The sequence below is a fragment of the Poecilia reticulata genome, chromosome 8 (assembly GCF_904066995.2).
Source record: "Poecilia reticulata chromosome 8, P_reticulata-male-v2, whole genome shotgun sequence".
NCBI lineage: Eukaryota > Metazoa > Chordata > Actinopteri > Cyprinodontiformes > Poeciliidae > Poecilia > Poecilia reticulata.
The window spans coordinates 26,495,936-26,516,806 of NC_088837.1; the positions used below are offsets into that span (position 1 = coordinate 26,495,936).

Consider the following 20,871-nt stretch of genomic DNA (forward strand, 5'->3'; position numbering starts at 1 on the left):
CTAGTTGTGGTTTGTTCATATTATTTACCCTTTAAAAAATTACATTATGCAATACACAAATTTACTTATTTATTTTTCTAATAAAAAAAATACATCAAATAAAATATTAAAGTGTTATAATTTTTTTTTTTTAATTTTGAGTAATTAAAAAAAATTGTATATAATCACAAACTTTATAGTGGAAAAATTTATTATTTAATTACAAAAAGCAAAGAAAAATATGACTTTTATTTTTTAGGTTTCAGCCGGATGTGGACAGTTCATGTCTACGTCAGACGCATTGACCGTGACGACAGTCGTCAAGACAGCTCCGTGTGAGGCGGATGCCAGATCAGGGAAACCCGCTTCATTCATCGCCGGGGAGCGGAGCGGGACGGCGGGGGCTTGTCTTCGGGATTCTCCGCTGAAGAGGAACCCGCTGACCGGAAAACATGTCCGGCGACAAGGCGACGGGATCCTGCAACCGGTTCCAGCCGAACATCTTCAATAAGAGCAAATGTCAGAACTGCTTCAAGTCCCGGGAAGTTCACCCGCCGAACGACAGCGACCTGGAGCAGGTGGGTTCCTGGTACCGGTGATGTTCCGTCACGTCTGACCCGGTTCACCCAAAACCCAACTTTTCCCTCACTAATATCATAAAGTTATTAATAAATGTGTAAATTTACTGTCATTTTGCGGTAAGCGAATGGTTATTTCCTCGTATCTTGAGTATTTATCTGTAAATTATTAAAATATTATGGACTTTAGTCATGAATTTGGACTTATTTTGGCTGTCATGGCAACTATTTTTTTATCTCGTTATGAATAATCAGTTAAATAATATAAAAAATATTTTACTTAAAGACGAATGTTTAGTTTTAAACATGTTGAAATAAAACAGTTTTTGTTCACTTAAAAATTCACTTTTTCTAAGTCTGATCTTAAGTTGTGTTAAAAAGAATTAACTCACTCACAAATTTCCTTTAATATTTCTTTCATCACGCATAAATATTTTATAGCCCCAAACAAAGTGTAATATTAAAATCATCCCGAGTAAATACAGAAATTGAGTTTGTACAATAACGTTATTTGTTGAGGAAGAATGAACTTTCCAAGCCGGTTTAATGATCCGAACTGCAGTTTTTCCCTCTTGGCACCAACAGACATGCAGCTTCTGCAGCAACTTGCAGTGAATCTTTTACATCACTGTGCAGGAATTCTGGCCCACTTGGCACAAACACTGGATTTCAACATCTGTGGGTTTCAGAAACAGCAGTTTGATCCGATTGGCCGAAATCTCACTTTTACATTTACTTAAATTTAAAGAAGGAAGCGAGGAAAGTAGGAAGGAAAGAAGAACTGAAAATGGGAAGGAAGGAAGGAAGGAAGGAAGGAAGGAAGGAAGGAAGGAAGGAAGGAAGGAAGGAAGGAAGGAAGGAGGGAGGGAGGGAGGGAGGGAGGAAGGAAGGAAGGAAGGAAGGAAGGAAGGAAGGAAGGAAGGAAGGAAGGAAGGAAGAAAGGAAGGGAGGAAGGAAGGAGAACAGACCACCATGATTCCCTCCCCTTGTTTCTCTGTCCTGTGATGTTATTTTTAAAATGCTGTTAGTTCAGGTTAGTTCAGGTTAGTTGTGGTCAGTTTTGGTTAGTTATAGTTAGTTCAAGTTAGTTCTGGTTAGTTTGAGTTTCTTTGGGTCAGTTTAGTCTGAGTTAGTTTTGATTAGTTCAAGTTCGCTTTGTTTTGTTAGCCTGAGTTAGTTTTTGTTGGATTAGTTTAAGTTAGTCCAGGTTAGTCTGGGTTAGTTTTACAGCAGCTGTATTGTCCGTCATCCGTCCTCTGAATTTATCCCCAGAGTTTCTCAGGCTGGTTTCTGTTTGCTGTTCTGCTTGTGGCCTGCTTCCTGCTGTCAGACCGGTTCTGTTTACGAGGTTTCAGTGATCAGTCTGACTTGTAAAAATAGTTTTTTCCGTCTTGATGAAATCATCCTCACACCATCTGGCAGCGATGTGCCTGCAGGTCGGCGAGAGGAGCGCGCCTGGCGTTGTTCCAGGATGTTATCACCTCTGACCTCATGCCAGGTTTCTGTGCAGCCTGTAATTTCAGCGCGTTGCTCAACCTGCAGACGCTTTGCACGCCGCTGCTCTGACGCCGCCGCTCTGACGCCGCCGCTCTGACGCCGCCGCTCTGACGCCGCCGCTCTGCACGCCGCCGCTCTGCACGCCGCCGCTCTGCACGCCGCCGCTCTGACGCCGCCGCTCTGACGCCGCCGCTCTGCACGCCGCCGCTCTGACGCCGCCGCTCTGCACGCCGCCGCTCTGACGCCGCCGCTCTGACGCCGCCGCTCTGCACGCCGCCGCTCTGACGCCGCCGCTCTGACGCCGCCGCTCTGACGCCGCCGCTCTGACGCCGCCGCTCTGCACGCCGCCGCTCTGCACGCCGCCGCTCTGACGCCGCCGCTCTGACGCCGCCGCTCTGACGCCGCCGCTCTGCACGCCGCCGCTCTGACGCCGCCGCTCTGCACGCCGCCGCTCTGACGCCGCCGCTCTGACGCCGCTGCTCTGACGCCGCTGCTCTGACGCCGCTGCTCTGCACGCCGCTGCTCTGCACGCCGCCGCTCTGCACGCCGCTGCTCTGACGCCTGATATGAAATGCTGCACAGCTCTATAAATGCGGTGTCTTTAAATCCGGTATAGTTTGTTTTTAAGGCAGTAATCTGAAGAAAGAATCTAAAGTGCTTCTGTTTTCTGTTTGTCAACCAGATGCTGATAATAAATCACGCCAAAGAGAGATATGGAAATATAACATGGATGACATTCAGCTAATTTTCTACGTATCAGTTGGAAAAAATGAACACAATAGTAAATTCTGATCAATGACATCAGGATTTCCTTGAAAATGTTTCCTGGACTAATTTGTACCATTGATGAACTGGTCCTCTTACTGGCCCTGTTACTGGTCTCCTGAGCTTAGACCCTGATGGGTCCCTCCTGCCCTCTGTCCCTCCAGGCGAAGCCCGTCTACGCCGGCTGGTTGTGTTTGGCTCCTGAGGGAACAGACTTTGATAATCCCGCCCAGAGGTCCAGGGTAGGACGTGATTCTCATTCTGACTTCAGCGTTTCTCGCTCTGCTCCTAACAGAATGTTTTCTGTTACCAGAAATGGCAGCGGCGATTCTTCATCCTGTACGAACACGGCAACCTGACGTACGCGCTGGACGAGCTGGTAGGAAACACCGAGGCGGTTCTGGTCCGGAACTGAGACGTGTTACGGAGATTAATCCCGGTTATAAACATTAATCCTGTTTATTAACTTTATTCCTGGTTAATAAACATAAATCCTGTTTATTAACTTTATTCCTGGTTAATAAACATTAATCCAGGTTTATTAACGTTATTCCTGGTTAATAAACATTAATCCAGGTTTATTAACGTTATTCCTGGTTAATAAACATTAATCCAGGTTTATTAACGTTATTCCTGGTTAATAAACATTAATCTTGTTTATTAACTTTATTCTTGGTTAATAAACATTAATCCAGGTTTATTAACGTTATTCCTGGTTAATAAGCATTAATCTTGTTTATTAACGTTATTCCTGGTTCCTCCCTGGGATTAAGCCGAGTGTTTTTTACTCTCTCTCTTTCAGCCCAGCACTCTGCCACAGGGAACCGTCAACATGAACCTGTGTACCGGCGTTACGGACGCCGAGCTCCGGACCGGCCAGAGGAACGCGCTGTGCATCGCCACGGCGTCGCAGGAAGTCTTCGTCCGCGGCGACAGCAGAGAGACTGTCAGCGGGTCAGCAGGAAACTGGACGCCACTCTCAGCCAATCAGATGCAGACTCACCGGCTCTCTCTCTCTCTCTCTCTCCTCACCAGGTGGGGCGAGCAGCTCACTGCGTACCTGTCTGCTAACGAACAGCAGAAGAAGAAACGCAGCGTTGACTGTGTGGCCAATCAGGTAGCAGAACAAACCAAACTCTCCTCGTCTGAACCTAAAAGCCTCCAGCAGCAGAGGAGACGCTTTGTAAGGTTCCTCAGAATAAACCGAGTCTGTTGCCGTGGAAACACATGAATATTTAACCACAAATCTGAAAATGTAAAGCTGTTTGTGCCCAGTGTGTGTTTACACCGTCAGAAACAGGACGGTGTCTGATTCAGTCACAGACTTTACAGCTGCAGTCCATCAGTCCGTCAATCCATCAGTCCATCAGTCCGTCAATCCATCAGTTCTTCAGTCCATCAATCCATCAGTTCTTCAGTCCATCAATCCATCAGTCCGTCAGTCCATCAATCCATCAGTCCATCAGTCCATCAATCCATTAGTCCGTCAATCCATCAGTCCGTCAGTCCATCAATCCATCAGTCCATCAATCCGTCAGTCCATCAATCCATCAGTCCATCAGTCCGTCAGTCCATCAATCCATCAGTCCGTTAGTCCATCAATCCATCAGTCCATCAATCCATCAGTCCATCAATCCGTCAGTCCATCAATCCATCAGTCCGTTAGTCCATCAGTCCATCAATCCATTAGTCCGTCAGTCCATCAGTCCATCAATCCATCAGTCCGTCAGTCCATCAGTCCATCAATCCATCAGTCCATCAATCCATCAGTCCGTCAGTCCATCAGTCCGTCAATCCATCAGTCCATCAGTCCATCAATCCATCAGTCCGTCAATCCATCAGTCCATCAGTCCGTCAATCCATCAGTCCATCAATCCGTCAGTCCATCAATCCATCAGTCCGTCAGTCCATCAGTCCATCAATCCATCAGTCCATCAATCCATCAGTCCGTCAGTCCATCAGTCCATCAATCCATCAGTCCATCAATCCATCAGTCCATCAATCCATCAGTCCATCAATCCGTCAGTCCATCAGTCCATCAGTCCGTCAGTCCATCAATCCATCAGTCCATCAATCCATCAGTCCATCAATCCATCAGTCCATCAATCCGTCAGTCCATCAATCCATCAATCCATCAGTCCGTCAGTCCATCAGTCCGTCAATCCATCAGTCCGTCAGTCCATCAGTCCGTCAGTCCATCAATCCATCAGTCCGTCAATCCATCAGTCCATCAATCCATCAATCCGTCAGTCCATCAATCCATCAGTCCGTCAGTCCATCAGTCCGTCAGTCCATCAATCCATCAGTCCATCAATCCATCAGTCCATCAATCCATCAGTCCATCAATCCGTCAGTCCATCAATCCATCAATCCATCAGTCCGTCAGTCCATCAGTCCATCAATCCATCAGTCCGTCAGTCCATCAGTCCGTCAGTCCATCAATCCATCAGTCCATCAGTCCATCAATCCATCAGTCCATCAGTCCATCAATCCATCAGTCCATCAATCCGTCAGTCCATCAATCCATCAGTCCATCAGTCCGTCAGTCCATCAGTCCATCAATCCATCAGTCCATCAGTCCATCAATCCATCAGTCCATCAATCCATCAGTCCGTCAGTCCATCAGTCCATCAATCCATCAGTCCATCAGTCCATCAGTCCATCAATCCATCAGTCCATCAATCCATCAGTCCATCAGTCCGTCAGTCCATCAATCCATCAGTCCATCAGTCCGTCAGTCCATCAGTCCATCAATCCATCAGTCCATCAGTCCGTCAGTCCATCAGTCCATCAATCCATCAGTCCATCAATCCATCAGTCCATCAGTCCGTTAGTCCATCAATCCATTAGTCCGTCAATCCATCAGTCCGTCAGTCCATCAGTCCATCAATCCGTCAGTCCATCAATCCATCAGTCCATAAGTCCGTTAGTCCATCAATCCATTAGTCCGTCAGTCCATCAGTCCATCAATCCATCAGTCCGTCAGTCCATCAGTCCGTCAGTCCATCAATCCATCAGTCCATCAATCCATCAGTCCATCAATCCGTCAGTCCATCAGTCCATCAATCCATCAGTCCATCAATCCATCAGTCCATCAGTCCATCAATCCGTCAGTCCATCAATCCATCAGTCCATCAGTCCGTCAGTCCATCAGTCCATCAATCCATTAGTCCGTCAGTCCATCAGTCCATCAATCCATCAGTCCGTCAGTCCATCAGTCCATCAATCCATCAGTCCATCAATCCATCAGTCCGTCAGTCCATCAGTCCATCAATCCATCAGTCCATCAATCCATCAGTCCGTCAGTCCATCAGTCCATCAATCCATCAGTCCATCAATCCATCAGTCCATCAGTCCATCAGTCCATCAATCCATCAGTCCATCAATCCGTCAGTCCATCAATCCATCAGTCCATCAGTCCGTCAGTCCATCAGTCCGTCAATCCATCAGTCCATCAATCCATCAGTCCGTCAGTCCATCAGTCCGTCAATCCATCAGTCCATCAGTCCATCAATCCATCAGTCCATCAATCCGTCAGTCCATCAGTCCATCAGTCCATCAATCCATCAGTCCATCAATCCGTCAGTCCATCAGTCCGTCAGTCCATCAGTCCGTCAGTCCATCAGTCCGTCAGTCCATCAGTCCGTCAATCCATCAGTCCGTCAGTCCATCAATCCATCAGTCCATCAATCCATCAGTCCATCAATCCGTCAGTCCATCAGTCCATCAATCCATCAGTCCGTCAATCCATCAGTCCATCAGTCCATCAATCCGTCAGTCCATCAATCCATCAGTCCATCAGTCCGTCAGTCCATCAGTCCGTCAATCCATCAGTCCGTCAGTCCATCAGTCCATCAGTCCATCAGTCCGTCAGTCCATCAGTCCATCAATCCATCAGTCCATCAATCCATCAGTCCGTCAGTCCATCAGTCCATCAATCCATCAGTCCATCAATCCATCAGTCCATCAGTCCATCAGTCCATCAATCCATCAGTCCATCAATCCGTCAGTCCATCAATCCATCAGTCCATCAGTCCGTCAGTCCATCAGTCCATCAATCCATCAGTCCATCAATCCATCAGTCCATCAATCCATCAGTCCGTCAGTCCATCAGTCCGTCAATCCATCAGTCCATCAGTCCATCAATCCATCAGTCCATCAATCCGTCAGTCCATCAGTCCATCAGTCCGTCAATCCATCAGTCCATCAATCCGTCAGTCCATCAGTCCGTCAGTCCATCAGTCCGTCAGTCCATTAGTCCGTCAGTCCATCAGTCCGTCAATCCATCAGTCCGTCAGTCCATTTGTTCCTTCCATCATTTTTTCCTTCCTTATGAAATAAAAACTCTAATATTTTCTGAAGTTTTAGTCTTTGTAACGTTTTGCTTTGTGTTTCCATGACAACCAGAAGGACCCCAGCCCAGCAAACATGGCCGCTGCCGGTCGGAGCAGTCCTGCAGCGGCGGCCGGGCCTGCAGGCCCAGATGTGCCTCCGGTCCGGACCGTAACCAGAACCGACCCAGGTGGAGGTAAAGGCGGATCAGGTGCTTATCTGTCTGTTAGCCACTCGCTAACGTTCCTTTAGGAAATCTCTGGAGTTTGTGGAATATTTTGTTAATTTTTGTTCTATTTATTTTAATCATCAGTCAGAGATCAGAAGGTCCCTGATGTTTCTACGCGCAGCACAAAGAGTGAAATGAGTCACGTCAGACGAATGAAACGTAAATCTTGGTGTCCGTAACTTCGCTGCAGCTGCTTTTCTGCTGGCTTTGTGAGACTCTGCATCCTGCAGGCATCGAGTCTCTGCGTATGTGAAACAAGTTATTTTTGTTTCAGCAAAATGAAAATGAAAATTCGCAGAGCTGCAAAGTAAACGGAAGAAACTCCAGGTACATTTCAGAGGAATTATTATGAAATAAAGCAGATAATAGAAACTTAAATATAAAAATGTATCAGAAGAACCAGGTGATTCTTACTTAACAACTAAAATACGACCTTTTCTTCTTAACGTTTCATCCTGATGCGGCGGATATAAATGAAACTGATCAGAATTTTGTGGCCCGTTTCTGCTCTTTATGTTGATTTTAGCCGGATCCGATTTCTCTTTCCGAGTTTTTATTCCCCACATCCGGAGTGTTTCCTCTCCGCTCCTCGGTATTCATGTTCACGGCAGAGGTGACGTCACACTGTGTGTGAGAGCAGAGCTATCCTCATCGGCGAGTGTCACGGTTACCATGGTTACCGTCTGCAGTTGGAGTGACCTGCAGAGTTTAGATTTCACACCTGAATCATAACATTCAGTGTTTTCTTCATGAATTGGTTTCAGATCGATTGGTTTGTTTGGTTTTAGTGACAAAAAGCAACTTTTTACCTGTTTTCTTTTCAGAGGATCTCAGAGTCTGCAGGAAAACCGGAATCCAGCGGGAACGTTTGGCTTTTATTTCCGTAAACAGCGGAGATGGAAAATCCGAAAGCTTTCTGGTTGTTGAAGCGTTTGTTTTGGTCACAACAGTTCCGGTGAAAATCTCTTTTCTTGTTTCTGTTTCCTGGAAAACCTGCAGAAACCCAGCAGCTCATTTCGGTTTGAACGTTTTTACCCGTTAAGTTCTGGTTCTGAAAACAACATGAGCCGAACCAGCAGCTTGACCTTCACATGACCTCTGAGGTGCAGTTATACTTCCTATAAAAGCATAAAAGAGTAAAATAATAAACTATCAGGCCGTCGAGACAAATAATATGATTGATTAGTAATATTGATTATAATAATAATGATTAATATTAATTTTAATATTAAATCAAATGTATTATATTTTATTTGAAAATAAAATGTATTATTACAGTTTATTTGGTAATAAAATGTAATCATATTTATTAAATAATTATAATCATTTAATAATAAATATTAAAGGATTAATATTTAATAATATTAGTTTTTATATTAAAATATTAAATGGATGTTTTTAGTTTGAATTTGGTTTATTAAAATTGTGTAAATTCACAGCAGATGCTTGTTTACAGTCAAACTGATCATTTAGAAATGAATAGATAATAAATAGATTTCTTACCAATAAATCGTGACCATGTGGCGGATCGGAACTCCGGATCGGAACTCCGGATCGGAACTCCGGATCAGAACTCCTCCGTGTTTCCTGGACTTATGAGGTTTTAACTGATTTTATCCTCCAAGAACATTAAATTAAACCTTTTGATTCCTTTAATTCCTCGTTCAACACGATGGACCAGTGGACCTTCCCGTTTCTGTCTGAGACGTTTTATCAGGTTCTGGTTCTGTTTACTCCCAGCTGGACCCGTCTCCTTCCTCCTCCGCTCAGCGATGATGTCACTGCCGTTAGCCGCCATGTTGGCCTCTGATCCTCCTTTAAACAGCGGTCAATCAGCAGCACTTCAACACCGGCCGGTTGCGGCGCTGTTGCCATGGCAACGCTCGTGTTGGCACTGATTGGGATTATTTTCTGCACTAATCCAGCGCTGGGCGGGACCAGCGTTTTATTCTTCAGGTGAAAGGTCAACTGGAACCTGTTCATCAATGTTAAGGAATTATTGACATAAAAAATATGTTGATGGAAAGTTAAGTTAGTTTCCTCTTTTTTACAGTGAACTGAGATATTTTCTCTATAAACTGAACCAAAGTTATTTGGGAAGATTTTGTGTTTTTGCAGTGTAAGAGTTAGAGGAACTGGATCTCAGGTTTCAGACCGAATGTTTCATTTTACGATAATCTGGATTTGGTTTCCAGGCAACAGCGTGCCGACCCAGCTGGGCCCCGCTACCTCAGTGACCCCTGTGACCTCTGGCGGCCCTGGACGCCTGGCTGGCTCGGTCAGCTCCCCGGAGTTATCAGCCGCCGGCCGTTACGACCAGAACCAGAGCAGAAGGTTAGACATCTGACCAGTTTCCACAACCCAGTTACTGGTTTTTATCCTCCAGTTATTGTTTTTATCCTCTAGTTGCTGTGTTTTTATCCTCCAGTTATTGTTTTTTATCCCCTAGTTACTGGTTTTTATTTTCTAGTTACTCGTTTTTATCCTATAGTTACTGGTTTTTATCCTCTAATTGCTGGTTTTTATTCTCTAGTTACTGGTTTTATCCCCTAGTTACTGGTTTTTATTTTCTAGTTACTGGTTTTTATCCTATAGTTACTGGTTTTTATCCTCTAATTGCTGGTTTTTATTCTCTAGTTACTGGTTTTATCCCCTAGTTACTGGTTTTTATTTTCTAGTTACTGGTTTTTATCCTATAGTTACTGGTTTTTATCCTCTAATTGCTGGTTTTTATTCTCTAGTTACTGGTTTTATCCCCTAGTTACTGGTTTTTATCCTCCAGTTGCTGGTTTTTATCCTCTAGTTACTGGTTTTTATCCTCTAGTTACTGGTTTTATCCCCTAGTTGCTGTGTTTTTATCCTCCAGTTGCTGGTTTTTATCCTCCAGTTGCTGGTTTTTATCCTCTAGTTACTGGTTTTATCCCCTAGTTGCTGTGTTTTTATCCTCCAGTTGCTGGTTTTTATCCTCCAGTTGCTGGTTTTTATCCTCTAGTTACTGGTTTTATCCCCTAGTTACTGGTTTTTATTTTCTAGTTACTGGTTTTTATCCTATAGTTACTGGTTTTTATCCTCTAATTGCTGGTTTTTATTCTCTAGTTACTGGTTTTATCCCCTAGTTACTGGTTTTTATCCTCTAGTTACTGGTTTCTATCCTCTAGTTACTGGTTCTATCTTCCAGGCTGGTCTCATCCCTGTTGGACATTTAAAGAGCCTCTGCAGAGAGAAGGAAGTAAAATGTGCAAACGTTTAGCTCGGATCAAAGAGTCGACCCTCCATTACGGCTCTAACTGCTGCGTTTCTATACTTAGCCCACAGATCCCTTCCCGGTCCTCCCAGTCCTCCCAGTTCCCCCCAGCAGCGTGAGCTTCTCCTTCTTGTTGCCTTTTTGGGAAACCAACCCAGTAAAACTCAGATTCCCCTCCAGCCGCTAAATAAGGCCAGAGATTCCTGAGCGCTGATGTAATTAAATCTGTTTCTCATGACCTCAACCGTCAGAGCGGAGCAGAGCTTGGACATCTTCACCTAAACACCAGAAACAATCTGACCTCTGTCCGCAGGTCAAAGGTCACGCTGCTTTCATCTCCGTTCATTAGACAGATATCATTGCTCCTGTAATAACTGTCTTAAAACTAAACCCCAAATCAACTTTATTTATCACATAAACTGTCTACATTCAACCTTCAAGGCTCCATCTTTATGTTTCTGTGATAATTGTGACATTTTTGAGTAAATTTGTTTAATTTTGAAACATACGGCCTAAAACTGTCTCAGTGCTGCCCTCTTTGTGTTGACCAGCAGTACTGCAGGTGAATTTTCTTATTGGTTCCAGGTTGGTTGATGTCTGCTTTCTGTCTCAGACACGCCCCCTGGTGGAGAGTCAGGAGGGGGAACAGCTAGCACGGTTAGCATCGACCGTTTCTCAGCGGCTCCATGTGACGGCAGCCTAACCTACTTTTTACTGTTCATGAAGCAATGAACCGTTCGTACTAATTGAATCAGCGACTCCTACCTACAACTTTAAGTGAGAATAGAAAACACAAAAAAGGAGGAGGAGTGGCTTCAATATTTAAGAATACCATAAACTGCAGTAAAATCTCTTTGGGTAGTTTCACGTCTTTTGAGTTGCCCCTATTAAAGTGGAAGTTGTGACTGGTAGGAAGAAATCTCCATGGAGAAATGCACAAACAGTTCAATCTGCAAGACAAGTCTGCTGTAGTGCCGAACGGAGATGCCGTAAAGGTCAACTGCACGTTTATTGTGACATCTACAAAGAAAGACTGCGTAACTATCACACAACACTAAAACATGCAAGAGAGGCTTTCTTTGCAGATGTCATAAACAAAAACATTAACAACGCTCAAGCTTTATTTGCTACTGTAGACAGGCTCACAAACCCTCCTATGACGTTACCACCTGAACTTCAATCTAATGCTGCATGCAACAAGTTTTCCAGTTTCTTTTCAGAGAAAATTCAAACGATCAGAGGATTAATCTGCTCATCCACTCCAAAGCCAGACAAAACAAATACAGGACAAATGACCCAATTTCAACTACTAAATTATAAAACCCTAGAGGACATTATAAGTCGATTAAGCTCCAGTTCCTGCTGTCTGGATGTCCGACCCACACATTTCTTTAAGAAAGTCCTGCCTGTCATTAATGATCTGATCCAAATAGTAACTCATCGCTCTCTTCAGGTGTTTTCCCCCAGGCTTTGAAAACAGCAGTTATCAAACCACTGATAAAAAAGAACAATCTGGACAAATCACTACTGCAGAATTACAGGCCGACCTCTGACCTCTGATTCATCAGCAAAATTATTGGAAAAAACATCCATCCATCCATTTTCTAACACCTTGTCCCTTAGTGGTGTCAGGAGGTGCTGCTGCCTCTCCAGCTAGCGTGCCGGGCGAGAGGCGGGGTCACCTGGACAGGTCACCTGGACAGGTCACCCTGGACAGGTCACCAGTCTGTCGCAGGGCAACACAGAGACACACAACCATGCACACACACACACACACCTAGGGGCAATCTGGAGAGACCAGTTAACCTGACAGTCATGTTTTTGGACTGTGGGAGGAAACCGGAGTACCTGGAGAAAACCCACCATGCACAGGGAGAACATGGAGACTCCATGCAGAAAGACCGGGAATCGAACCCAGAACCTTCTTGCTGCAAGGCAGCAGCTCTACCCACTGCACCACTGTGCAGCCCTCATTGAAAAAACAGTTTTTAAACAAATAACTTCCTAACAATAATGAATCGCTTTGACTCCTTCCAGTCTGCATCCAGAACCAGAACCAAACGAGGAGAAGCAGCTTTCAGCTCCTATGCACCACAGATCTGGAACAAACTTCCAGAAAACTGTAAAACAGCTGAAACACTGAGAGCCTTGAGATCTCAACTTAAAACCCACCTGGTAGAGTTGCTTATGGCTAAATTAGGGTTAGAATGTGGGATTTGATGGCTTCCATGTTTTTATCTTTTCATCTAGTTATTAACTTCTTTTTATTTCTCTTTCACACTGTTTATGAAAATCCCCCCGGAAAACGTCCAGTTAAACAAATCTATATCTACGGGTGTGAGAATCCTTGTTAAATGGCGTTTTAACTAAAACTCTGAGGTGTGAGACGTTTAACTGAAGTCCTACAAGGGGTTTTAATGTTTTTATCTTTTTTAACCTTTTTTAAAAATTCTCTTTGTCTTTCTGTTTATTCACTGTCACATGCTGTTTTTATTTTAATGATGTAAAGCACTTTGAAATGCCTTGCTGCTGAAATGTGCTATACAAATAACATTTGATTGATTGATTCCAGCCTGGAGCGCCGCAGCGGAGCGCAGAGGGGCAGAGGAGCCGACTGCGGGGCTGGCGCCGGGACCGACCGGGCCGCCGGGACCGACCGGGCTGCCAGGACCGACCGGGCCGCCGGGACCGACCGGGCCGCCAGGCGAGAGGTAAACTCTGAACCCATCCTGGACCTCATCAGATGAGCTGCTGGTTGATAATCTGATGCTGGTTTACAAACATTTAACTGATGGATGGAAACTCTTACATTTTATATATAGAGTTTTCCCAGAGTTTTCCCAGAGTTTCCTGGAGTTTCCCAGAGTTTTCCAGCGTTTCCCGGTTCTGTGCCTAGCTGTGCTCCTTGCTGCTAGCGTTAGCCGCTCCTCCTCTCTGCTGCCATAGGGGCGAGTTGCTGGTTTCTGCTGGTTGCTGCTGGTTGCTGCTGGTTGCTGCTTTTTTCTGCTGGTTTCCGCTGGTTTCCGCTGGTTTCCGCTGGTTGCCGCTGGTTGCTGCTGGTTGCTGCTGGTTGCTGCTGGTTTCTGCTGGTTGCTGCTGGTTGCTGCTGGTTGCTGCTGGTTTCTGCTGGTTTCTGCTGGTTTCCGCTGGTTTCTGCTGGTTGCTGCTGGTTTCTGCTGGTTTCTGCTGGTTGCTGCTTTTTTCTGCTGGTTGCTGCTGGTTTCTGCTGGTTGCTGCTGGTTTCTGCTGGTTTCTGCTGGTTGCTGCTTGTTTCTGCTGGTTGCTGCTGGCTGCTGCTGGTTTCCGCTGGTTTCTGCTGGTTTCCGCTGGTTTCCGCTGGTTGCCGCTGGTTGCTGCTGGTTGCTGCTGGTTGCTGCTGGTTTCTGCTGGTTTCCGCTGGTTTCCGCTGGTTTCCGCTGGTTGCTGCTGGTTGCTGCTGGTTGCTGCTGGTTGCTGCTGGTTGCTGCTGGTTGCTGCTGGTTTCTGCTGGTTGCTGCTGGTTTCTGCTGGTTGCTGCTGGTTTCTGCTGGTTGCTGCTGGTTTCTGCTGGTTGCTGCTGGTTTCTGCTGGTTGCTGCTGGTTGCTGCTGGTTGCTGCTGGTTGCTGCTGGTTTCTGCTGGTTGCTGCTGGTTTCTGCTGGTTTCTGCTGGTTTCCGCTGGTTTCTGCTGGTTGCTGCTGGTTGCTGCTGGTTGCTGCTGGTTGCTGCTGGTTTCTGCTGGTTTCCGCTGGTTTCCGCTGGTTTCCGCTGGTTTCCGCTGGTTTCCGCTGGTTGCCGCTGGTTTCTGCTGGTTGCTGCTGGTTGCTGCTGGTTTCTGCTGGTTTCCGCTGGTTTCCGCTGGTTTCCGCTGGTTGCTGCTGGTTGCTGCTGGTTGCTGCTGGTTGCTGCTGGTTGCTGCTGGTTGCTGCTGGTTGCTGCTGGTTTCTGCTGGTTGCTGCTGGTTTCTGCTGGTTGCTGCTGGTTTCTGCTGGTTGCTGCTGGTTGCTGCTGGTTGCTGCTGGTTGCTGCTGGTTGCTGCTGGTTGCTGCTGGTTTCTGCTGGTTGCTGCTGGTTTCTGCTGGTTTCTGCTGGTTGCTGCTGGTTTCTGCTGGTTGCTGCTGGTTGCTGCTGGTTTCTGCTGGTTGCTGCTGGTTTCTGCTGGTTGCTGCTGGTTTCTGCTGGTTGCTGCTGGTTTCTGCTGGTTGCTGCTGGTTGCTGCTGGTTGCTGCTTTTTTCTGCTGGTTTCCGCTGGTTGCCGCTGGTTTCCGCTGGTTGCCGCTGGTTGCTGCTGGTTGCTGCTGGTTGCTGCTGGTTTCTGCTGGTTGCTGCTGGTTGCTGCTGGTTGCTGCTGGTTTCTGCTGGTTTCTGCTGGTTTCCGCTGGTTTCTGCTGGTTGCTGCTGGTTTCTGCTGGTTTCTGCTGGTTGCTGCTTTTTTCTGCTGGTTGCTGCTGGTTTCTGCTGGTTGCTGCTGGTTTCTGCTGGTTTCTGCTGGTTGCTGCTGGTTTCTGCTGGTTGCTGCTGGTTGCTGCTGGTTTCCGCTGGTTTCTGCTGGTTTCCGCTGGTTTCCGCTGGTTGCCGCTGGTTGCTGCTGGTTGCTGCTGGTTGCTGCTGGTTTCTGCTGGTTTCCGCTGGTTTCCGCTGGTTTCCGCTGGTTGCTGCTGGTTGCTGCTGGTTGCTGCTGGTTGCTGCTGGTTGCTGCTGGTTGCTGCTGGTTTCTGCTGGTTGCTGCTGGTTTCTGCTGGTTGCTGCTGGTTTCTGCTGGTTGCTGCTGGTTTCTGCTGGTTGCTGCTGGTTTCTGCTGGTTGCTGCTGGTTGCTGCTGGTTGCTGCTGGTTGCTGCTGGTTTCTGCTGGTTGCTGCTGGTTTCTGCTGGTTTCTGCTGGTTTCCGCTGGTTTCTGCTGGTTGCTGCTGGTTGCTGCTGGTTGCTGCTGGTTGCTGCTGGTTTCTGCTGGTTTCCGCTGGTTTCCGCTGGTTTCCGCTGGTTTCCGCTGGTTTCCGCTGGTTGCCGCTGGTTTCTGCTGGTTGCTGCTGGTTGCTGCTGGTTTCTGCTGGTTTCCGCTGGTTTCCGCTGGTTTCCGCTGGTTGCTGCTGGTTGCTGCTGGTTGCTGCTGGTTGCTGCTGGTTGCTGCTGGTTTCTGCTGGTTGCTGCTGGTTTCTGCTGGTTGCTGCTGGTTTCTGCTGGTTGCTGCTGGTTGCTGCTGGTTGCTGCTGGTTGCTGCTGGTTGCTGCTGGTTGCTGCTGGTTGCTGCTGGTTGCTGCTGGTTTCTGCTGGTTGCTGCTGGTTTCTGCTGGTTTCTGCTGGTTGCTGCTGGTTTCTGCTGGTTGCTGCTGGTTGCTGCTGGTTTCTGCTGGTTGCTGCTGGTTTCTGCTGGTTGCTGCTGGCTGCTGCTGGTTTCTGCTGGTTTCTGCTGGTTGCTGCTGGTTTCTGCTGGTTGCTGCTGGTTTCTGCTGGTTGCTGCTGGTTGCTGCTGGTTGCTGCTGGTTTCTGCTGGTCGCTGCTGGTTTCTGCTGGTTGCTCAAACGCGGCTCGTGTTCCTGTAATTGTTGCCGGACCGGTCTGCCGGGTGGGAAGCCTTTACTTTGCCTTTATGACCTGGAGATGCCTGACAGGACGGACGCTGCAGCTGGTTAGTTTATTTAGCATCCGGACGAGAGAAAGAGAAACAAACGAGACGAGTTGCAGCGTCAGGCTTGTTCATTCCTGCTCTGATTGGCTGAAGGCCCGACATCATTAAAACAGGTGATAAAACTTCCTGTCAAGACTGGAAACGTTTTGTTGTTTTAACTTGATAAAAAAAGTTTTTCACACTGTCTGTGACTCAGTCATGAGTAATCTAATGCGCTATCGTTACCAATCCACTAACCAGATTAAAGTTTATTATATTGCTTATGTTGCTTTCCTGGTTTTACACAGGAAAAAGTGGTGGGATGAGAGAAATTCAGGTTTTCTATCTGGAAATTCATCTTTATTTAGAGTTTGTGCTGCTGAAGATGAAGATATCCAGGTTGGTTGTTCCCTCTGTGCTGCTGCTGAAACACCAGAGTGATTTCTGAACCTGTCTGAGGTGAAAGCCCCCTAGTGGCGAATCCAGGCACGATCAGTTGATCCCAGATTGGCCACCAGCTGATGCAGAGATCACAATTTATTAAACAAAATGACACAAACATTAAAAATATTAACTTTCTGCCTGTATTTTCATTTCTTATGTGAACTAATATAGATCAATATTTATTATAAACTAGTACAGCAGAGGTGCCCAAAGTGGGTCCTGCATGTTTTAGTCTCTCCCTGGTTTAACGCACCTGGATCAAATGAGGCTGTTACAGGACTTGGAGGAACATTGACCTGCTGAGAAGGTTGATGCTGCCACCAGGGAGAGAATAAAACATGCAGGATGCCTCCAGGACCCTGCTGGGCCCCCTGCTGTACTGGAAATGATTGTTCATGAAGTGAGGAATATTAGGGACCACCATCCTGAAAACAGAGCGTCTTCAGTCAGAGGCTTCCTAACTTTGCTGTAATACAGACCTCTACAGGAGATCCTTCCTGCCTACAGCCATCATCATCTACTATAACTGGATAATTTTTAATTAATATGAATTACAGCAACATTTAATTTCCCTTTGGGATCAGTAAAGTATTCCTGAATTGAACTCTTGTGGTAAATAGACTTATAACATCTGAATAGAGTCTTCATAATAATAATAATAATGAGAAAACGGACTTAAAGAAGTTAACTTTAAACATGGCTGCTGAATGTAACTATAATCCAACTTGGCTACTTCTAAAAGTAATCAGTGAGGCGGGTTGGTCGGAAATCGGGTTCGTTTTCTGGACTCTGTCCCAGTTCCTGACTGGTTCTTGTTTTTGGCGTGTCGTGATTCCAGCGGGTCCAGATGTTACGGATGAGCTGCATCTGTTAGCGGAGGGAGCAGTTCTGCTCCGGTCCGACCGGGCAGCAGCCGCAGGTGACGTGAGTTTGCGTTGAACGGCGCGTCGAGGCGCGCGATGCGTCAGCAGGCGGGACCAGGAACCAGGAACCAGGAACCAGTCAGCGCCGCGCCGCTCTGAGCAGGAACGGGTTTCATTTGCGTCCTTCCAGCAGCGGAGTCGCCCCTCAGAGAGAGCTGCTGTGTCTACAGACACATCTGGTTCTGAATCAGAGCCGCTGGGCTCGGGCCGCTGCTTACAGACAGGAGTCGGTACTGAACACAGACAGCCCAGAGATGATGGCCAGCATCAGCTGGGAAAACAGGGAGGCCCATTAAATGTCTCCACACTTTGTTCAAGAGATGCTAAATAGATTTACATTTTATACCAGAAGGATAATTATACACAGAAAACATTTAGAAGACTAGATATTAAGAAATGGCTCAAACTGATGGCTGCAACGTAATTTACCATAAAATCAATGTAAGTGAAGCATTTTTTACATTTATTTTTCACTTGATTAGACAAACTTTAAACCAGTAATTCATAAATTCTGTTTTTCGGGGAGTTTTAGGGTCCATTCCAGCCAGAACCCGACTCCAGTCCGCTTTAATCCGACTCCAGTCCGCTTTAACTGACTCCAGTCCGCTTTAACCCGACTCCAGTCCGCTTTATCCCTACTCCAGTCCGCTTTATCCCTACTCCAGTCCGCTTTATCCCTACTCCAGTCCGCTTTAACCCGACTCCAGTCCGCTTTATCCCTACTCCAGTCCGCTTTATCCCTACTCCAGTCCGCTTTATCCCTACTCCAGTCCGCTTTAACCCGACTCCAGTCCGCTTTATCCCTACTCCAGTCCGCTTTAACCCGACTCCAGTCCGCTTTAACCCTACTCCACTCCGCTTTAACCCGACTCCAGTCCGCTTTAACCCTACTCCAGTCCGCTTTAACCCGACTCCAATCCGCTTTATCCCTACTCCAGTCCGCTTTATCCCTACTCCAGTCCGCTTTAACCCGACTCCAGTCCGCTTTATCCCTACTCCAGTCCGCTTTAACCCGACTCCAGTCCGCTTTATCCCTACTCCAGTCCGCTTTATCCCTACTCCAGTCCGCTTTAACCCGACTCCAGTCCGCTTTATCCCTACTCCAGTCCGCTTTATCCCTACTCCAGTCCGCTTTATCCCTACTCCAGTCCGCTTTAACCCGACTCCAGTCCGCTTTATCCCTACTCCAGTCCGCTTTATCCCTACTCCAGTCCGCTTTATCCCTACTCCAGTCCGCTTTAACCCGACTCCAGTCCGCTTTATCCCTACTCCAGTCCGCTTTAACCCGACTCCAGTCCGCTTTATCCCTACTCCAGTCCGCTTTAACCCGACTCCAGTCCGCTTTAACCCTACTCCAGTCCGCTTTAACCCGACTCCAGTCCGCTTTATCCCTACTCCAGTCCGCTTTAACCCGACTCCAATCCGCTTTATCCCTACTCCAGTCCGCTTTAACCCGACTCCAGTCCGCTTTATCCCTACTCCAGTCCGCTTTATCCCTACTCCAGTCCGCTTTAACCCGACTCCAGTCCGCTTTATCCCTACTCCAGTCCGCTTTATCCCTACTCCAGTCCGCTTTATCCCTACTCCAGTCCGCTTTAACCCGACTCCAGTCCGCTTTATCCCTACTCCAGTCCGCTTTAAACCCGACTCCAGTCCGCTTTATCCCTACTCCAGTCCGCTTTAACCCGACTCCAGTCCGCTTTATCCCTACTCCAGTCCGCTTTAACCCGACTCCAGTCCGCTTTATCCCTACTCCAGTCCGCTTTATCCCTACTCCAGTCCGCTTTAACCCTACTCCAGTCCGCTTCATCCCTACTCCAGTCCGCTTTAACCCGACTCCAGTCCGCTTTATCCCTACTCCAGTCCGCTTTAACTGACTCCAGTCCGCTTTAACCCGACTCCAGTCCGCTTTAACTGACTCCAGTCCGCTTTAACCCGACTCCAGTCCGCTTTAACCCGACTCCAGTCCGCTTTATCCCTACTCCAGTCCGCTTTATCCCTACTCCAGTCCGCTTTATCCCTACTCCAGTCCGCTTTAACCCGACTCCAGTCCGCTTTATCCCTACTCCAGTCCGCTTTAACCCGACTCCAGTCCGCTTTACCCCTACTCCAGTCCGCTTTAACCCGACTCCAGTCCGCTTTAACCCGACTCCAGTCCGCTTTATCCCTACTCCAGTCCGCTTTATCCCTACTCCAGTCCGCTTTAACCCGACTCCAGTCCGCTTTATCCCTACTCCAGTCCGCTTTATCCCTACTCCAGTCCGCTTTATCCCTACTCCAGTCCGCTTTAACCCGACTCCAGTCCGCTTTATCCCTACTCCAGTCCGCTTTATCCCTACTCCAGTCCGCTTTATCCCTACTCCAGTCCGCTTTAACCCGACTCCAGTCCGCTTTATCCCTACTCCAGTCCGCTTTAACCCGACTCCAGTCCGCTTTAACCCTACTCCAGTCCGCTTTAACCCGACTCCAGTCCGCTTTATCCCTACTCCAGTCCGCTTTAACCCGACTCCAATCCGCTTTATCCCTACTCCAGTCCGCTTTAACCCGACTCCAGTCCGCTTTATCCCTACTCCAGTCCGCTTTATCCCTACTCCAGTCCGCTTTAACCCGACTCCAGTCCGCTTTATCCCTACTCCAGTCCGCTTTATCCCTACTCCAGTCCGCTTTATCCCTACTCCAGTCCGCTTTAACCCGACTCCAGTCCGCTTTATCCCTACTCCAGTCCGCTTTAACCCGACTCCAGTCCGCTTTATCCCTACTCCAGTCCGCTTTAACCCGACTCCAGTCCGCTTTATCCCTACTCCAGTCCGCTTTAACCCGACTCCAGTCCGCTTTATCCCTACTCCAGTCCGCTTTATCCCTACTCCAGGCCGCTTTAACCCTTCTCCAGTCCGCTTATCCCTACTCCAGTCCGCTTTAACCCGACTCCAGTCCGCTTTATCCCTACTCCAGTCCGCTTTAACTGACTCCAGTCCGCTTTAACCCGACTCCAGTCCGCTTTAACTGACTCCAGTCCGCTTTAACCCGACTCCAGTCCGCTTTAACCCGACTCCAGTCCGCTTTAACCCTACTCCAGTCCGCTTTATCCCTACTCCAGTCCGCTTTAACCCGACTCCAGTCCGCTTTAACCCGACTCCAGTCCGCTTTAACCCGACTCCAGTCCGCTTTAACCCGACTCCAGTCCGCTTTAACCCGACTCCAGTCCGCTTTAACCCGACTCCAGTCCGCTTTAACCCGACTCCAGTCCGCTTTAACCCGACTCCAGTCCGCTTTAACCCGACTCCAGTCCGCTTTAA

At 47.5% G+C, this 20,871-nt stretch overlaps 1 protein-coding gene across 12 annotated transcripts in view; it reads left to right on the forward strand.

Moving 5' to 3' along the window:
- Nucleotides 1-275: 275 nt before the first annotated feature.
- Nucleotides 276-20,871, forward strand: part of LOC103469500 (uncharacterized) — a 38,493-nt gene continuing 17,897 nt past the window's right edge. For 2 of the 12 annotated variants that reach the window (XM_081610361.1, XM_081610367.1), the window contains exons 1-9: nt 276-557; nt 2,984-3,061; nt 3,133-3,198; nt 3,622-3,773; nt 3,855-4,002; nt 7,227-7,362; nt 7,465-7,539; nt 9,576-9,714; nt 13,197-13,335. In XM_081610361.1, the coding sequence (XP_081466487.1) occupies nt 432-557; nt 2,984-3,061; nt 3,133-3,198; nt 3,622-3,773; nt 3,855-4,002; nt 7,227-7,362; nt 7,465-7,539; nt 9,576-9,714; nt 13,197-13,335 (1,059 nt within the window). In that variant the 5' untranslated portion in view covers nt 276-431. The remainder of the gene's footprint in view (nt 558-2,983; nt 3,062-3,132; nt 3,199-3,621; nt 3,774-3,854; nt 4,003-7,226; nt 7,363-7,464; nt 7,540-9,575; nt 9,715-13,196; nt 13,336-20,871) is intronic. The other 10 variants (XM_081610356.1, XM_081610359.1, XM_081610360.1 and 7 more) reach the window with 9 other exon arrangements.